This window comes from Scardinius erythrophthalmus (genome assembly GCF_964197995.2).
Source record: "Scardinius erythrophthalmus genome assembly, chromosome: 9".
NCBI classification, from domain to species: Eukaryota; Metazoa; Chordata; class Actinopteri; order Cypriniformes; family Leuciscidae; genus Scardinius; species Scardinius erythrophthalmus.
In genome coordinates this window covers 25844347-25863816 of record NC_138229.1, presented here as the reverse complement: position 1 = coordinate 25863816, position 19470 = coordinate 25844347, and the positions used below count along the sequence as shown (strand labels likewise).

Here is a 19470-nt window from a genome sequence, read left to right as displayed (position 1 = left end):
GTTCCCAGATCTCTTTGTTACCCCTTTCCTCTTTTCTTCCTCTAGGCTCTGGGATCCCAGAGATGAAGACCATCCTCCGAGGTGTTGTGCTGAAAGAGTACCTCACTTTCAAAACCTTCGTTGCCAAAGTGATTGGCTTAACTTGCGCCCTTGGAAGTGGCATGCCTCTGGGCAAAGAGGTGCATGAGAGGGGATACATGATCCTAGATAAGCCTTCTAATGCTTAAATACTGTGATCACATCTGTTATTTCTATCTCCTCTTGCATCCTCTAGGGACCATTTGTTCATGTTGCCAGTCTGTGTGCTGCTCTGTTGAGCAAATTCATGGCCTTGTTTGGAGGAATCTACATGGTAAGAGGCTTTTTAGTGATGCTGTCTCGTGTCAATAACTTTCTGACATTTCAAATTTTGGTAACACTTTATAATAACCTGCATTAAGAACATTAACAAACATTATGACAACATATTATGCTTTACATAAAATCATTTATAATCAAATAATTAGAACTTTCATATACAGTGGTCAACACACAACACTTTTGTACACGGTCACATTCAAAAATGTATGAATTTCATTGCATTAGATAACAAATTTGCTCCAACATTTTGTGCTTTTGTGCACATAGCCCAAGTTTGAAGCTGATATTTTCAGACTTCCCCTCTTCTCAGTGATAAAAAAGGAAAGGAGCCTTTAACTATTGATCTATAAACATCATATAATGATTGTTAAAGACCTCTTAATGAAATGTCCTATTAATAATGACCTATTAATGAGAGATATTATAAAGCGTTACCAATGACTTGTGTTTGTATTATCACTTTACATGTCACTGCACTTGAAACGTCATGGCCTTGTTCTTCTAGTCTCATCTGCGTGTATCATACAAACAAGCAGCTGAGGGTTCTCTAGGGTTTTTTTGCTAGGCTGTGATTAGTCAGAGTGCATAAGGTATCGGTTCTCTTGGGAATTGCAACCACAGTAAATGGAACTGTTTGTAAATCGTGCTAAAAATGAGTCAAACGGCTTTTGTGCGATTCCATATCAACGCTCTGGACTTTGCCCACAAAGTAAACTGAGAAATCACAGCATGCTGGGGAATGGATCAATAACATGTTGTTAGCGCAGAGTGATCCTGACAGAAAATCGGAGGCCATAAACATTCTGACATATATAACTGTTCCTTTGCAATTTAATGCGCTTTAATTGGGCAAATGTCAATGGCGTGTTTACACAGTCAGTCAGGCAGGGGGGTCTGGGGTAACGGGCCGTGCCGATAATTATTTGTCTGACACTTTATACCTGTGGGTGTCACTTTTGATAGTGGGATATGAATGATGAGCTCCAATTAGGGCCTGGGTAAAAGAAAAAAAGTCTAGTACCAATATAAAGGGGATCTTTTTTCTAGATAGAAAGATAGATAAGATAGATAATGTCACGGCCAGCTCATTTTTGACCATCACACAAAGAGGATCACACGCACAAACAAACTGTTTGGATTATAAGGTTGTTTATTTATACAGAAACAATTTATTATAAAAGTAACATAAAGTCTAGGGGGTTAAACAATAAAGGGAAAAATAATCCATTTGTGTGACAAATGTCGGTGAGTATTAAACAAAAGGAAAAGAAGCCAGTTAGAGCAAATTACTTCTCTGGAAAAGCTCAGTACTTCTTTCTCCAGAGGAAGTACTGTTGAGAAGGACACCACAAACTTTTATACCCTGCATCCCAATGTCCATACTATCCATCCTAAATAGTATGTGAGATTCGAATAAATGTGTCCCAAAGCAGTACGTTGAAAAGAGTATGTCAAAAGTTCCCGGATGTTCTATTTACAGTAGATTTTCGAAGTGTGGATCCGTGCACACTCTAAAGGCTAATATTGCCAACAAACCCATTGCGCTTTGGAGGAGGAACTACAAACACGAGTAAAAAGTGGTAAATAAGCTACAAAACATGGCGGATATGCGTGAAATGTGGAGGATTTTAACTGTGATAAGATGATTGACAGGCCAATTTACTGTGACAGGACGCGACAGAGAGCAACCATTAAATACTTGTGTACTCTTTTGAAACACACTCAAAAGTATCTACTTTTTCTTCACAAAAAGAGTACATAGGCTACTTTTTGAGCGTCGTATAAGTAGGTGAATTGAGAAACAGCAATACTTTCCACCCACAAATCAATCAATTAATGAAGTCTCTCGCCAATCACATTTCAACACCATACTGCCCCCAGGAGGCAGAGTGTGGAAGATAGATAGATAGATAGATAGATAGATAGATAGATAGATAGATAGATAGATAGATAGATAGATAGATAGATAGATAGATAGATAGATAGATAGATAGATAGATAGATAGATAGATAGATAGATAGATAGATAGTAGGTCAAACATAGTCAACACATTATAGTTCTCATTACTATAAATGTGAATAAATCTCACTTATTTTTTATAGATACAGACATGAAACAAGTAAACAACACTGTAAGTACTTAAAGTATTGATAGCCTTTGAACGAGTTCAGATATTCACATGTATATGTGTTATTTTGATTTACTGCTGAAGGAAGAGCCCTTTGAGGGAAACAAGGTAAGATGCAAGGTATTATTATGTTTGGGTGTGTCCATGTGATCAGATTGATTAAAAGTGTTAAAATAAATGAAAAAGCCAGTTTTATTTTCTTCTCCCATTTTGTGAATTTTTATTTCTCAAGTTTACCATTTTTCCATTGCAATCTAGAGTCCACTGGACTTCATCCTCCCTGGCCGTAGCAAAAACCGTTCCCAAAGATAGCGTATAGTGAATGAAAGAGCAGTGTTTGTCCATTTTTTAATTGTGTTCATAGCAATACCTTGTTCCGCATGTCGTTGCCATGTATCCGTCAGTGTAATTACCCTGTTTCTTGGCTGCCTGCAAAATGCCACCGCGACAGTCGTTCTGAAACAGGATTTGCATGTATTCGGTTTTCTCGTTAATCTGACAGAATGAGCTGAGAAACACAGAGATGCTGTCAGCCGCCTGTGCCGTGGGGGTGGGCTGTTGCTTTGCGGCCCCTATTGGAGGTAAGTCCAGACACATTGTGATCATAGCTGGCCACTGGAGATAACGCCATATCACATCCACGACAGTAACGTTTCCCTGTATACCTCCAGCTTTGAGCAAAGTTGTTTGTTGACGTTCTGCTGTGTTGTGGCAGGAGTGCTGTTTAGTATTGAGGTCACATCTACGTTCTTTGCCGTGAGGAACTACTGGAGAGGATTCTTCGCTGCAACCTTCAGTGCCTTTATCTTCAGGGTGCTGGCAGTGTGGAATAACGATGAGGGTGAGGGAGGAACCCGTTATGATAGCCAACACTGTCAGATGATTCATTCGCCATACATTTCTAACTGTCAATCTCTCTTCGCCATATTGCAGAGACGATCACAGCTCTCTTTAAAACACGCTTTCGTCTGGACTTTCCCTTTGACCTCCAAGAGCTTCCAGCTTTTGCTGTGCTCGGGTTTGTGTCTCACCTTTACCAAAAACTGATTATTTGAATTATGGAAGTAAGATTTTATGCAAACTAACTTGTCAAGGAACATTTGTGTTAAAATGTCTAAGCTCATTAGCACTGTTTATATGCAAAGCTTATGCTGAATTCGAACACTTGTGTGTTCAGTTCACATGTCTAATCTTTAAATCCAACTAGTTTGTGATTCTTAGTTCTTGGCTGTAAAATAGAAATGTGCAATGGTCATAATTTTGCTTAATGTTTCAGTTGTTCATGTTTTTCTCAGAATTGCCAGTGGTTTTGGAGGGGCGTTGTTCGTGTACCTGAACAGGATCATAGTGGAGTCTATGAGAAAACAGAAAACCATCAACAAGTTTTTGCTAAAAAAGTGAGTTTCTAGTGCTTCTTTTACAATGTTAACGGCAATTCTTATTGTACCATGTATTTTAGCTAGGAACTAGCTCAGAATTTGTCTATTTCATTGTTAAAGAATGTTACAAATTAAATATATTTTCTGTTTTCAATGCTGGATTAATAATGAAACTTTTTCAAATTATTAATTAAATTACTAATGTTATATATTAAATGGTAAAATGTTTATTTATTATATTCAAATAGTCATTTTTCTCTCTCATGTTTGGCTTCCCATAGAAGACTAGTGTATCCGGCAGTGGTCACTCTTCTGATCTCTACACTCACCTTTCCTCCAGGGTTTGGACAGTTCATGGCAGGCCAGGTCTGATGTTTCAGATGTATTGCGTGTCTCATCAAAATGGTTTCCTTCTCTATGCCTTTCTTGTTTCCTATACAACCAAACTTTTTCAGTCTTTCACGTGTGCTTCATGCTGAGATTAATTTGTTCCGGATCAGTAATCATGCATTCAGTAACAAACTGCATTGCCTCCTCATTTAGCTTACTCAACATGAGTCTCTAGTGGCACTGTTTGACAACCTGACCTGGTACAAGCAAGGTGTTGCAGAGGAGTTTGCGTACTCAAGTCACGTACCTCAGGCCTGGAAGCACCCACAAGTCAGTGTGTTCATCACACTCCTCCTTTTCATTGTCATGAAGGTGGGTCTCACCATGTTTTGTAAATTATAAAGACCATGAATGTTAACAACAATGGGCAATATGTGAATGTAACATGTTATTATACAGCTGTTATTTGATTGGTTTCATTCTCGTTGCAAAAATAAATAAAATATCTGGTCATATTGAAATGTCATTTACTCAATATACTTCTTGTTATTGAACTGTCTTGTATAAAAAAGTTGCTGTCATGTTGTTGTGCTGAAAATCATTTCAGGCTGCAAGTAAATCTGATTTTCAGTACAGCATCACAATTGCGTGTGTGATGGTGCTTAATTATTAAAGGGTGTCTTTGTTCATGTGTGTGACCTTGTGGCTCTTGAATGTTTCTCTTCAGTTCTGGATGTCAGCTGTGGCCACAACAATGCCTGTGCCTTGTGGGGCTTTCATGCCGGTTTTCCTCATTGGTATGTGATTTATAGTGTGCGTGTGTTGTTTTTAAAAGTCAACACTGTGGGAAACGTTTTTTTTTTTTTTTTTTTTTTTTTTTTTCATTTCAAGCTATTATTGTGATCTACCAGTCAAAAGTTTGATTTGATTACAATTTTTAAAATGTTTTGAAATAAGACTATTTCATGCTCACCAAGCTTGCATTTATTTAATCGAAAATACAATAAAGCAGTAATATTTAACTGTTTATTTTAATATATTTTAAAATGCAATTTATTTCTGTGATGTCAAAGCTGAATTTTCAGCATCTTTACATCTTTTCAGAAATCATTCTAATATGCTATCATTCAATTCTAACATAAGAGACTTATTTCAAAATTCTTAATTATTCCAAACTTTTGTCCGGCAGTGTATGAGCGAGCACGTTTGAACGTTATTTTGCTCTTGTGTTCATACCAGTCATCATATTTTAGTTTGTCCTTAATGGTTGTTTTCCTTTTCCCGCAATCATGTTCTCCATTTCCATCCCTCATCACTGTCTGAGTCACTAAAGCCTGTGTGTGTAAACTCGTGAAATCACTGCAGCTTTATTCTGGAATCAATGTGTGTGGCCTCATGTAAGTATACGTCAACCAGGTGTTACAAATTTGACGTTTTTTTTTTTTTTTTGTCAGCACCGAAATGTCATCAAAACAAAAATGTGAATTCTGTGTATCACATAGGGGCTGCATTCGGTCGACTGGTCGGCGAGAGTATGGCCGCCGTCTTCCCCGAAGGGATACACGCCGACAACACTGTATATCCCATAGTTCCCGGCGGATACGCAGTTGTTGGTGAGAGTAACCATTGTGCATGCCTTTTCGCGGATGTCCATTTGTTTTCTTTCAAAAGCCATCAGTTTCAACCCATCGTGGCTATATCTTATTCACACACGTAATTGAACCTGTAGGGTGTTGTATGCAAGAGTCATACATTTTTCATTAACCCACACAAACCAACAGCCAAATTAGATATTGCCTTTGGAAATGGCTTCAGCGGTAGCGCTGCATTGTGCAGCGGAGCAGAAAGATTGTCAGGAGCACAATAGGAAATCAGATGGCTTGAGGCGGGTGACTGCTACTGTAATTTGATGCTGGACGAAATGGTGATTCCCACAGGGGCGGCGGCTCTTTCTGGCGCAGTCACTCACACCGTGTCCACCGCCGTCATTGTGTTCGAGCTGACCGGTCAAATCTCGCACATCCTGCCCGTGATGATCGCCGTGATATTGGCCAATGCCGTGGCTCAGAGTCTACAGCCTTCCCTCTATGATTCCATCATCCGGATCCAGAAACTTCCCTACCTGCCAGAGCTGGGCTGGGGACAGGAGTGAGGGCTATTACGTTCCTTCCCCAAATTATCACTCTCATATTATTCCCCTGGCTTTTTGAATGCTCACTCCCATCTTGTTTTTTTGCCTGTAGAAAATATAATATCCGCGTGGAGGACATAATGGTGAGAGACGTGCGGTATATCACGCTCTCCTCCTCTTACCGGGACCTGCAGGAAGCTCTCGTAACAGGCCAGCTTAAAACCCTGGCCCTGGTGGAGTCCAAAGGTGAGACATGCATAAAATACCAAAATATTTTGCGCAAAAAAAAGTTGTTTTCGGCCTGTTAGTCCACCTTCTGCACATCCTTCTTACCACTATCACAATCTCACATTGGGAATTTTTAGACAGACTTTTAGGCAGTCTTTATCCCAAAGTGTCTTTTTTCATCATTTTTCTCAATATGGAAGAGCAATTCTGCTGAAATGTCTCTGCAATATCTGTCTTTGATTGCTGAATCATTTTTGCCAAGAAATGAGGTTTTCATCAAAATGGGTTTTCAATGGCTGATACCAATATCAAGAGAGCGAAGCTAGGAGTAGGCCTTAATCTAGAATAGTTAATCGTGGCTTAAAAAATGTCTTTCTCAAACACAGATTAAGGACAGATTACTAACACTTGGACTATGAAGTTTTGAACTGAAAAATAAAAAAGATTCATTTAAAACCAACTGTGCTAATCTGAATTAGCATGACCAAGGTTGCCTAGAAAACATGGAACGAACCAAGAAAAGCTTAAAATTGTATGGAACTGAGAAGCAAATCCAAGGGAAACAGTGATAACAGAAAAAAAATTACTGAACAAGAGAAAACTCTTTTAAAGCAAATAGCAAAGAAAAATTTAACACATCTACAAAGCCCCTAAAGGGTCATGGTAATGGAAAATTGTCAATGCTTTTGCATTCTCTCGTAAATGCTTTGCGTTCCCCCGATAAACTTTTGAAACTTTCCGAGCAGGATTCGAACCAGGGTCTCCAGCTTGGAAGACAGACTCGCTAACAAGGACGCTAATCTCCAGCGTCAGGCACTAGTGCAACTCTTGAGGCCAGGGAAGTGAAGTTTACACACACAGCTCTTACTAGCTCTTTGCATACATGCTGATAGCAATTCTGGGTTTATATATTGGTCTACAACTAGAAGTGTACAGTTGTAGATGCCTGGGAAGAAAATGGGCCTCTGGGTGGAAATGAAAAAACGGTTTATTGGGTGTTTGCATGATGCTTAAAAACTGCTCCAAAGAAAAATACAAGTAAATAAGTGTTTAGAAATTAAGCTGTAAATACTTTTTGATGTTTGATTTCAGTACAGTTTCCTTTCCAGCCATTTTCTTGAAGTTCCCAAATAAAAGCTCACAGTTGGAAATGTTATCCCACAATTCCACCTCATTCCCTGTGACAGACACATTCTTTACCTTCTCCATCTCCTTTGCCGCCTTTTGCTATCCCCCATTCCTCCAGCTATCCCGCTGTGTCTCTCTCACTTCTCTCTTTCTCTCTTTCCCTCTCTGCTGTCTCCCTTGCCCGTGTCCCCACCTGGCTCCAGAGTCCATGATCCTGCTGGGTTCTATAGAGCGCTCCCAGCTACAGTCGCTGCTCTCGCTGCAGCTCGGCCGAACTCGCAGGCTGGACTACTTGAGAGAACGTGCTCAGGACAACGGCACCCATGTGCCCACCTTCCCCCAAGACTCTCCCCCCAAGACTGGGCATGCCGTACGTTTCCTGGTATGAACCTCAGAGAGATAATGCTAGTGTTAATTACAAGGCAGCAACTAACATTAGATTAGATGTCATTTTCCCCCATATAATTTTCCATGATAATTTTAGAGATATAGACGTATATTTAAACATAGACTTGTGAAAAACAACACCAGGTTATAGGATTAGTTCCAACCATTATTGTTATTATGTACTCCGCCCGCATGATGTTCTGAGCCTGAATGCTATTTTTCTGTGCAGCTAAATCATTTTCTTAGCAATAATAATAATACACTTAGCAATAATTTTTAGATTGTGCCAGGTTTAACATTATTGATGTCAAAAAACATAAAGGGTGCACTGCTATTAACATTATGGTCAATAACAATAAGCTGATAATAATTTTATATTATGGCCAATAAATTCTTATTAAGATCTGTGCTATTTATTCTATACTATATTCATCTAAATAAATAAAAACTAAAAAACTAAAATAATTTTAAATGCTACAAGTGAATTTAAGCATTATAATATACAATTTGAACATTTTATTTTCTATTTATTATTTAATTATTTTCAAATTTCTTGTGATTAAGTGTAATTAAATTAGTTTTTTTTTTACAGATTAACTTTAAGTGAGCATACAGCAAATGTGGTTTAAATTTTAAAATAAGGGAAATGATTACAATTAATAATGCAATTTTCGACCTATATCGATAAATCAAAAAAATCTAACCGATATGGTACAGACTGATCCTGTGCTTCTAAAATTGGTTCTCACATGGTAAGTGAATACTGTTATTGAGAACGTGGGATGAAGAAGATGATTTGTGGAGAATAAGATTGCTATTGATGCTCAGTCTGTTTAGAAGACGCAAAATGCACTGAATGAGTCTCATGGTCTCCATTAATGGCTCTTTTTTATTGTATTTTTAGGGTTTAGTGTTCACAATGAGCTATACTGGTAACTATAAAGATTTCAGGTGAAAACAGCATAATAGGCTTGGAACGACACAGGGAGCGTAATAAATAATTTTCAATTCCGAGTGAAGTATTTCTTTAATTATGTTCAATGTAAGTATGCCATTGTTTTTGGAGTCTGTGATTCCCAGCTTGTCTGTATTTCTCAAGAAGAACAAAGGATTGTCAGATCACCATCAGGGTTTTTTTTTTTTTTTTTTTTTCATGCTTTCTGTTTTATCCTAAAAAATTCCTTCCCGACAAGCTGTCATCTCTGTGCTCGGTAATACATCTGGGAGTACGTGGAGTCTGTTTTAGTAATCAACCTTACTGATAAATCTATCTAATAGACAGTTTTTTTTCCAGATCTCCACTGAAGAGTCTTCATACAGCCCCACGCTGACTAACTCCCAGATCCCCCTCAAGTCTGCTCTGAAGACGGTGTCTGCAATCAGCAACACAGAGTCACTGAACAGTGTGTATATAACACTTACTCACACATTTCAACTCCTACTCATGTATGTCGTGTTGCTAACTGTCTGCGACCCCCTGGTACGCACCAATCTTGTGCTAATCTAATCACTCCTCTTCTGCAGGCTCTCCAAATCTCTCCTCTGGGGAACCTGTGAAGGAGCTAATAGAGGTATGATGGCTCTCTAGGGGGATTGTGGGTGATACGCAGCACTTATGTAGCTGTAGATTTTTACAGGTGCCCAGAAGTTGAATATGGGACAACAGAGCGTCTGGTTTTAATGTTTCAGTGTTTGTCTTAGGCTTTGTTCAGACAGGCTGTATTCTGCTTTGTTGTCTGTTTGATTTTTTTTTTAATTCAAAGCTCAAATATGTTAATTCAAATCAGATTTTTTGGATTTCATCCTGAATATACTGTTATACACCCCTTTCTGCCTTTCTCTTTGGAGGACCGATGGCTCTAACAGTGTCCCTTGATAATAGTCAATGTTGAAGGTGCATCTGTTGAGGGAGCCTTGCGTTAGATTTGCATTAACGCTTTATGCTCCTCCCTTTTCTATCTGTTATGTCTGGAAGAGCAATGCTGGCCCCAAGGCTCCTAAGAGGAGCAGGAGGCCCAAGCGTGTGAAGATACCCATGGTGGTAAGAACGCTGCCGCAGGGACTCGTTCCCCTCGCCCACAAACACGCATCATCGGGGGTGGCAGTGGCACAGCCAATAGGGCCTTGGCATCTCAGAGGTCTTATTGCGTTCTGCCTGTGTGCTGTACTGATACACTCCTCCAGCTTAGTACTTCCCTTCTAGGGAACGGGGAACAAGCTGACTCACTAGATGAATCATGACATTTTATGAAGCATATATTTGTCTCACGGGATGAGTGCGTTTGTGTGACGCATGGTTTGGATTTGAGGTTCAGATTCAGGAGCCCCGTATGCTCGTAAACCAATGGAGGGACGTCAGGGGATGTTGTAATTGGACCCGTTTCTTTTGAACAAAGCTTCACAAAGTTGATTCAAGTCCAATTTTCAACTGGAGCCTTAAACTCTCCAATCAAATTAAGAACCTTTCGAAAAGCTATTCCCTGTCTTAGTTCTTTATTGCCTTCGTAATGGCATCCAGTCTAACTCACTCTCCCCTGGGCTGCGTTTAATGTATTGCTTAAGCTTGCTGATGTTTAGTAAAGCTTGAGTAGATTACATTAGTATGTGTAGCTTGTCTTGTGAACTGAATGAAATGCATGAAGTTTGTGAGGACAAGAACGTATGAAAGGGACATTTGTGCATTTCTGTGTCTAATTCTTGACTTGATGTTTTCAGGATACACCTGATGTGGAAGATGACATGTCAACAGCAGAGGTATAAATACTGTAGTTACCCATAATTATGTTGTGATTGTATTATGATTCTTGCGGTGAGTCACACATTCAGAGGTTTTTTTTTCTCCATTTCATTGTAACTAAGGTGTGTTCTAGAATATACAGTGGGGTCCAACAGTCTGATTCTGGCATTCAAAATATCATTTAAACTTGGAAATGAATCATTTTAGAATGTTGAAATATGCAAAACAATAAAGGTTCTGCTCTATTTCTAGGTCTATAATCATATAAGTCAATGTGTGACTGATCATGTGACTCTCTGTACAGACAGTCAGATATATTTGCTCTCTCTTAATGATGTTTTATTAACAAGGTTCGGGAGGAGCAGGTGCAGATAATTAACCCAATTAGCACAAGTGGAGATCAATCAGTAATCAACTCAGGACAATATAAATAACAGCAGAACACACCTCTGTTCCTTGACAGTTTATTCAGCATCCCACCTCCACCCCATCTCCTCACTTTTAGTTCCATCTACTCTTACCAACGGGGGGGAGTACTCTGGGTTCGGGCAGAAATTTCGAGCTCGGCGCCCTCCACCCGGACAGCACGCCAAATATGCATAACCTTTACCGTAATAATTATATGTAGATGTGAACTCGTGAACGCTTCCATGGTGACATGCAACAAGTAGTCAGTTAAAAATAATCTTTCAACCAAAAAAAAAAAAAGCCAGTCAATCAGAAAAATAAATATTTGATGTTTAATATACAGTTATGTGGAGCAGGATTTTAGTCCATTGAGATTTCACTGTGAGCGGGGCCACAGAAATAGACACCAAATCACTGCCAAATTGTAATGTTGCTTATTCTAGTACATGGAAGAATTTTTTTTAGATTAAACTGTGTTGCTCCTGGTTTGGACAATGTGTGTAAAGCTAATTTTGTAGCTTCTTAAGAAAAACATTCTGTCATGGAACACAGGAACACAAAGGAGAAGTTTTGAAGAATGTTCACACGGTTCTCTTCCAAACAATTGCAGTTTTTATGAGGAACAGACTGAAATTTAAGATATTATTCACTGAAAAGCTGACCTTGAAATCACCCTTGAAAGCTGTGGTCACCTCTCATTGTCATTGCATGAAAAAGAGCATAAAAGTGAACATTTTCAAATCATATTATAGTATAAAACCTAGGATAATTCCCCATGTCAGTTTAAATTATGTGTTCTCTGAACTTTAGTACTTTAATTTTGCCCTTTTAAAAAAAAAGTTTTAATTTTTTTTCCAGATAACAGAGTGGGAGGAGCAACAGTTGGATGAGGCTGTTAATTTCAACAACTGTAAAATAGACCCCGCCCCTTTTCAGCTGGTGGAACGGACATCTTTGCATAAGGTAAAATCTGCATCTGCTGTATCTGCCAATAGGATTTTTCCATTTGGCTTTTGGATTATTGAAGAAAATGGCTTTGAGACCAGCAAAAGTTTGATTCTATTTATCTTAAAAATCTTTTATGAACACAGAGCCGTAGTTCACTGACAAGCTGAGCCATATCGCATTAATTATCACGGATGTATCGCCTGCGATAATTAATGCGATATGGCTCAGCTTGTCAGTGAACTACGGCTCTGTGTAGTAAATCTGAAAGCAGGTGATGGCGATTTACTACTAATCAAGGAACCGGCTTTACTGACGAGATGCGCATAACAATGTCATGCGATATATCTCCCAGCCCTAATTTTGAAGCCTAAATACAACAGCCAGAAGTAAAAAAGCTATAAACAAACTACACAACGGTCGCATAACTTCAACATCACCACCATTAAGCTTTTGACACTTGCCATTTTTATATAAAAAAAAAAAGCATTTTTCCTGAAAGTTTGCAAGGGCGTAATTATGAACACAACAAAGCTGTAAAAGCAACTAGCGAGTAGATGAGTTTTTCTGCTCTAAATGATGACTTTAATGTCCCAGACAACCTCTGTAGTCTCATTTAGCCAATGCTTCACCACAAATAAAAGCTTTAAAAATGTCTTAGAATAAAACGTGAAAATACCTTGAGCTGGTGTTAACCACAGATATTCATGTCAGGCATTTAACCAAAAACCCATTGAAGTAAACCCATTGACTTGAGGACGGTGGAATCGAAAGCTCGAAAATGCCAACTTGTTTCTGGGTTTTGACCTACAAAAATATGTCCTCCCTGCAGTGCTCTCTTATTCGGCCTTTAACACGTTTATTCTAAAAACTACCAAAAAAAGAAGTGTAAATTATTTGTACAATATATTCCAAATGCTCTGAAGCCACACAAGGAATATAACACGCAAGTCACATGAAAAACAAACAGGCCGGTTTTATCATCACCGTTGCCTGAACATCAGTCCTTTTCTCTGTCCCTTTGTGCATTACAGACACACACCATTTTCTCACTTCTTGGCCTGGATCATGCCTATGTCACCAGCACCGGACGTCTAGTAGGCGTCGTCTCTTTGAAGGAGGTGCGTGATTGTATATCTCTTCTTTATATCCTGTAAAAATGCTTACATTTAAAAAAGAAAATGGTGTCTGTCTGCAGCTGCGGAAGGCCATCGAAGGCTCTGTAACTGTGACCGGAGTGAAAGTCCGTCCCCCGTTGGCCAGCTTTCGTGACAGCGGCAACAGCAGCAGCGTCTCGGAGGTCACAGAGCTCCACAAGTTCTGGAGTCGTCACAAGAGCCTGTCATTGCCACGGGAACCCAACCTCCCCGACCTGGAAGACCAAACGGAGCAGCCGTCTGAGGCCAGCCTTGTGAATGAGACGGAGTGCACAGAGCTGTCCAGTCAGAACAGCCCCTCACACACAGACCAATCAGAGCTGCCCTACACCGATGCTACGCCCCAAGAGGAGCAGCTACCGCAGCTCCCCTGTGACTGTACCCTCCCGATGGAGGACGGAGACTCGGAGGCGGTCGGCGAGCAGTGCCCAGCTCCCAATGAGGAAGCGGTGAAAGAGGGAGACCCCTTGCCGTCAGCCGGTCAGCCGGAATGACAGCTGCTTGCGGTTGGTAACGCACGCTCCATTTACACCATAAGCGGGACTGTGAAGTCAGGTTGAGGAGAACCTGGAGGGAGTCTTTAAGCAGTGAAGCACACTCTCTGCTCCGTACCAATCAAACCAACCCCAATCGCTGGTCCTGCCTTCACACGAAACACGCCGTGTGTGTTTGTATGTGTGGGATGCCATAGATACGCGCTGCAGTTTGAGTGCCGTGTGGCTTTGGATATGTTCGGGACTCATTAGCGATTTTCTGTTTGTATGTGTTTGTTCGTTTATGGCTTCGTGGGACATTTCTGTTTGTGTCTGTGAGTTGATTTAATTTGGTGAGGTTAATTTAAATCAGTTTATGTTCGACGATGTCAAGCTTTTTTTGTGCGTGCGGGTTTTCATCATAAGCGTGTTTGTTCGTTGATTTGTGGCTTCACGCCGCATTTGTCTGTGTGTGTTTTTTTTTTCCCTTCTTTGCGCAAGCGACAGTGTGCATAAGAAAAGCTGAGTGTGTGTGCAAGAGTGACTCAGCTGCACCTAGCCAACGCACCCATCTGGTGCCGACACTTTAAATCCAAATAAAATTGTCTCCGAGAGCCAAACTACAATTTTGCTCTAAATATAGCCCTTAATAACCCACACTGCAAGGAAACACGGAGGGAGAGAGTGGGGGAAAAGAAAGGGAGCGGGTGGGCAAGAGAGGACACAGAAGACACGGATAGAACAAGAACATGATGCAAAATGAGAGAAAGAAAGAAAGAATGAACGAACAAACACCGGAAAGAGAGTCGTGGAAAGGCAGGAGAACGATGGGAGAGTGGGGTAAAACTGTGATGCTTTTTACTTACCGGTAGTTTGTCAGCTAGGCAAGAAGAAACAAGTAATCAGGCAAATGAATATGCCTGATTATATTTCAGAACACAAACAGTTTACAGTAGAAATTTGACTTCTCATAAAAAATGGTCCATTGGCACAACTTACCCCACATGAGGGGTAAGAGGTGTCATGATAAGGGGTAAGTTGAACCATTAGGGAACTATATTCATTATATTTTGAAAATTGTATATAATTTCATTCAAATTTTTTTTTTCTGCATGGGATTCACATTTTCATATATAACTAGAAAAAATGTGTATTTGCATGTAGTGGAACAATATTCAGAATTTTACCATACTATTTGTTTTTTCATGCTTTGGATGCAAAACTCATCCTCAATATTAGCCACTGTCACCTTTTACCATGAAGCACCTGACACACTTTACCCCAAAGCTACATTTTGGGGCGAAACAAAATCTTTATAGTAAAATAAAAACATTATTCATGACATGATTTAATAATTCATTACATCTTTTGTTTTATACATTCCAATTCATCAAAATGTGTAATGTACAGTACTGTGCAATTAGTCTTAGGCATGTTAGGATTTTCACCCAAAAAAAAAAAAAACTATTTTAAGCCAGTTATTTAGATCTTTTGCTGTAGTGTGTCAGTAGGAAATATCTGATATATAATATCTGAAATATCTAATATCTGGTATGATCTGATCTCACCATCATCGAGTCCGTCTGTGATGAAGAAATAGAAAAAAACTGAGGTAGGTTTCTTGGAGATGTTGCCACAGTTTTTCTGGATTTTAGTCTGTCGTTTTTTTTCTTTTTCTTCATGTAATCACAGACGGACTCGATGATGGTGAGGTCAGCTCACACCGGCTGTTGTCAGACTCCTTGTGCATTCAAAAATCTCACTGGATTATTACAATTAATGGCTAAATGAATGTTTAGAAATGTAAACTGATATTTCCTACTCACACACTACAGCAAAAGACATAAATAACTGCCTTAAAACAGTTTTGGGGGGTGAAAATACTAACGTGCCTAAGACTTTTGCACAGTACTACATATTTTTGCTTTGACGTCAACATTTTACCTGCCATGTGGGAAATTTACTTTAACATGCAAAAAAGTGTTTTAACACAGCTTGTGTATAACATGCAGCTGTACACCTTTTCAAAATATACGGTCATTTGACGAAAAATGTTCACAGTTTGCTACATTATGGGGGCGGCACATCTTACGCCACTCTCCCATACAAACCCAACAGTGATTCACAGTCTCACAGTGGAGTTTCCAACCAGGGTAGTTTTGAAGCACATTGTAATTATCATTCAAACAAAACACTTGGGTTTTCCATACTGACAGCACACGGTTTGGATAGTGTTGCCTGTAATTACAAGTAATGATATCCCACGATATGTAGGCACGCACGTTAAGCATGCACAAATCTGCATCAGGACCAGTTTGCAGCATAGCTACCTGGCCATTTAAAATGTATTAAAGCATCTTCCTAGGAACTCGAAATACCCTGAGAGGCTCGGAGCCTCTTAAATTCTTAATTATATGCATGTAGCCTACCCCGACGCAATCAGTTGCATGCTCACACTCGCATAAACAATACGATTTGTATTGCTTTCCAGCCAGCTTAAACACAGCCGTTTAAAAAGACTGCATACGCCTGTTTCAACTATGTTTCTTCATCAGGTTTACTTACAAGGCCTTTTGCTTTTTCAAATCCAGAGCGCAATACTTTTTTTGCACGTGCTCACAAGGTGTAACACGTCGCAGACTACGACGCCAGTGTAGATTGAATGATAACGTTTTCAACTGTGTTAGAACTGCAAGAATCAGCCTTTGTATAAATACCATTGCAGGGAGTTTGTAGCCAAGTGTGCAGATCTCATCCATCCATGTTCAAATTTGAATCATCAAAGTATTAAAATGTAAATCATTACAATGATGGATATTCTGTGTCATATCTGAATTGTTTTATAGGCTATAAGCTATATGTGTGTGAAGCTTGATTTTGAGCTGTCAACTGTGCAATATTATTAGAATTACTGCTTGCCGAATAGAGTTATTTTACTAAACACTGGCTCTGTTTCTACAGTGCATATTATTTTGAAACTGTTTGCACATCATGAATGGGACATGTACTGAAACAAATCAGAGCGGGAGTTCATATTTTTAATGCCTTTAAATTTGGCTTTCACAACCTGCAAAGTGTTTACTGGACCTCGGCGGTGGACTTTTCACTAGTTTCAGCCTGAGAACGATGTTTTAATGTTCTGTTTGCATCAAAACTGTGGCTGGACGACGCTATGCAGTATATGGTCAAGAACAGCACAACTACCCCAGACACAGCCTATAAGCAGATCAATAGAGAATGAGTTTATTTATTTTTCTTGTGCACTGCAGAAATGGGAGGCTACGGGTTTGATTTAAACGGATCAAGGAGAGTGGACCAAAACCATAACCATGACACTGACTTCCTGACACAGCCTTTTCTCATTCTCTCAGAAACATGCCATCCGCAAGAGCAGAATGTTTTCCTCGCCATTCATCCGGCTGCACCAATCAGCTGTTTTATTAACGAATCCTGTTGTGGGACAGGAATAACTTAAGCTAATTATGATCTTTAGATATGTTGTGTCACGTTCTGTCTCTGTTTGCCTCTTGTGCAGTTTAGGTCAAGCCCACGATGTGTAAAGTGTCTGCTAATATGCCGCACATTCAGTGTAGAGTTAAGCAATAAGTAGTAGGCCTATGCTCCCATCCGTAAATGGTTTTTATAAAGCGTTTGCTTGTACAGAATACAGGGTAAAGCGGTATGTATATGAACTCTACTCACATACCCTGTACATATAGAGATAAGCATACTGAATCAGCTGTTACCATTATTTTTCAGAAAACATGGAATTGTTTTGTACATCAATAAATATTTCAACTTTAAAGCTTTGTTTTATGCTTCTCATTTGTGTGGGAAATACTTTGTTGTATGATTAAGCTTTTTTTTTATATTTGTGTCTTTTTTTCTGGTAAAATGTTGAAACCCTCAAAAAAATGTAAGCAAAATTAGGTATTTTTTATTTTGAATTATTTTTCAAAATTTTGTTCAATTTATGCCACTCGCTTCTCTGTCAGGTCGAAGTTAGTCGCGGACGTGGAGCTCTCGGCATCTCGAAAACGCCACGCTGATATTGATCCTCGTTTTAGATCTCCTTTTGTCCCAAAGTCTGCTTGCCATGGAACATAATTTTTGAACAAAATAACAACAGTGAGCGTGCCGCTAGGCGTAACGCAGTTGTCCACGTCTGTCGCCATGGTTACTATGGCAGTACGAGTGGAAACCGAGGGTAACGCGGATATGACGCCATTGACTGGCGACTCCCTCACAACACATGCTCACACGTCCCGGTTGAGATATTTTTTTTCCCAGGATGGTAGGGGAAGACTCATGAATATTCATTAGGGAAGTCATCCCTGACTGGTCTGATGACCTACCCCTAACCCCACCCCTAAACCTACCCGCCACTGGGGGTCTGCTGACCTACCCCTAACCCCGCCCTAAACCTACCCGTCACTGGGGTTGACTAATCAGGGATGACTTCCCTAATGAATATTCATGAGTCTTCCCCTACCATCCTGGGGAAAAAAATATCGCGTCCCGGTTCCTTGGTTTTCTAACAATAGTTGGAAACATCTGGGATATTGAAAGTAATCAACTAAACAAAATATATAAAGTGAGGAAAATAAGTATTTGAACACCCTGCTATTTTGCAAGTTCTCCCACTTAGAAATCACGGAGGGGTCTGAAATTGTCATCGTAGGTGCATGTCCACTGTGAGAGACATAATCTAAAAAAAAAAAAATCCAGAAATCACAATGTATGATTTTTTAACTATTTATTTGTATGATACAGCTGCAAATAAGTATTTGAACACCTGAGAAAACCAATGTTAATATTTGGTACAGTAGCCTTTGTTTGCAATTACAAAAAGTTCTATTTTGGTCTCATCTGACCACATGACTTTCTCCCATGACTCCTCTGGATCATCCAAATGGTCATTGGCAAACTTAAGACGGGCCTTGACATGTGCTGGTTTAAGCAGGGGAACCTTCCGTGCCATGCATGATTTCAAACCATGAAGTCTTAGTGTATTACCAACAGTAACCTTGGAAACGGTGGTCCCAGCTCTTTTCAGGTCATTGACCAGCTCCTCCCGTGTAGTTCTGGGCTGATTTCTCACCTTTCTTAGGATCATTGAGACCCCACGAGGTGAGATCTTGCATGGAGCCCCAGTCCGAGGGAGATTGACAGTCATGTTTAGCTTCTTCCATTTTCTAATGATTGCTCCAACAGTGGACCTTTTTTCACCAAGCTGCTTGGCAATTTCCCCGTAGCCCTTTCCAGCCTTGTGGAGGTGTACAATTTTGTCTCTAGTGTCTTTGGACAGCTCTTTGGTCTTGGCCATGTTAGTTGTTGGATTCTTACTGATTGTATGGGGTGGACAGGTGTCTATGCAGCTAACGACCTCAAACAGGTGCATCTAATTTAGGATAATAAATGGAGTGGAAGTGGACATTTTAAAGGCAGACTAACAGGTCTTTGAGGGTCAGAATTCTAGCTGATAGACAGGTGTTCAAATACTTATTTGCATCTGTATCATACAAATAAATAGTTAAAAATCATATATTGTGATTTCTGGATTTGTTTTGTCTCTCAAAGTGACTTTAAAGTGAGGCCATGGCAGTAATGCCTTCAACTTAAGGATGTACACATATTTCAGGATGTGGTGCATCCCTGAGAACAATAACTTTGGATCT

General features: G+C 39.7%; 1 protein-coding gene across 1 annotated transcript in view; it reads left to right on the top strand.

Annotated features, from left to right (window-relative positions):
• clcn2a (chloride channel, voltage-sensitive 2a) overlaps positions 1 to 17588 on the top strand; it is a gene marked incomplete at its 5' end in the record, with an annotated part of 41173 nt that extends 23585 nt beyond the window's left edge. The window contains 21 exons of the mRNA XM_081373980.1: positions 46 to 179; positions 275 to 352; positions 2574 to 2597; positions 2992 to 3070; positions 3205 to 3330; positions 3423 to 3507; positions 3785 to 3886; positions 4150 to 4234; positions 4412 to 4570; positions 4926 to 4995; positions 5701 to 5811; positions 6136 to 6346; positions 6442 to 6575; positions 7889 to 8067; positions 9367 to 9475; positions 9597 to 9643; positions 10048 to 10113; positions 10788 to 10826; positions 12076 to 12180; positions 13197 to 13283; positions 13361 to 17588. Coding sequence (XP_081230106.1) covers positions 46 to 179; positions 275 to 352; positions 2574 to 2597; positions 2992 to 3070; positions 3205 to 3330; positions 3423 to 3507; positions 3785 to 3886; positions 4150 to 4234; positions 4412 to 4570; positions 4926 to 4995; positions 5701 to 5811; positions 6136 to 6346; positions 6442 to 6575; positions 7889 to 8067; positions 9367 to 9475; positions 9597 to 9643; positions 10048 to 10113; positions 10788 to 10826; positions 12076 to 12180; positions 13197 to 13283; positions 13361 to 13813 — 2483 coding nt within the window. The 3' untranslated portion in view covers positions 13814 to 17588. The remainder of the gene's footprint in view (positions 1 to 45; positions 180 to 274; positions 353 to 2573; positions 2598 to 2991; positions 3071 to 3204; positions 3331 to 3422; positions 3508 to 3784; positions 3887 to 4149; positions 4235 to 4411; positions 4571 to 4925; positions 4996 to 5700; positions 5812 to 6135; positions 6347 to 6441; positions 6576 to 7888; positions 8068 to 9366; positions 9476 to 9596; positions 9644 to 10047; positions 10114 to 10787; positions 10827 to 12075; positions 12181 to 13196; positions 13284 to 13360) is intronic.
• Positions 17589 to 19470: the final 1882 nt, after the last annotated feature.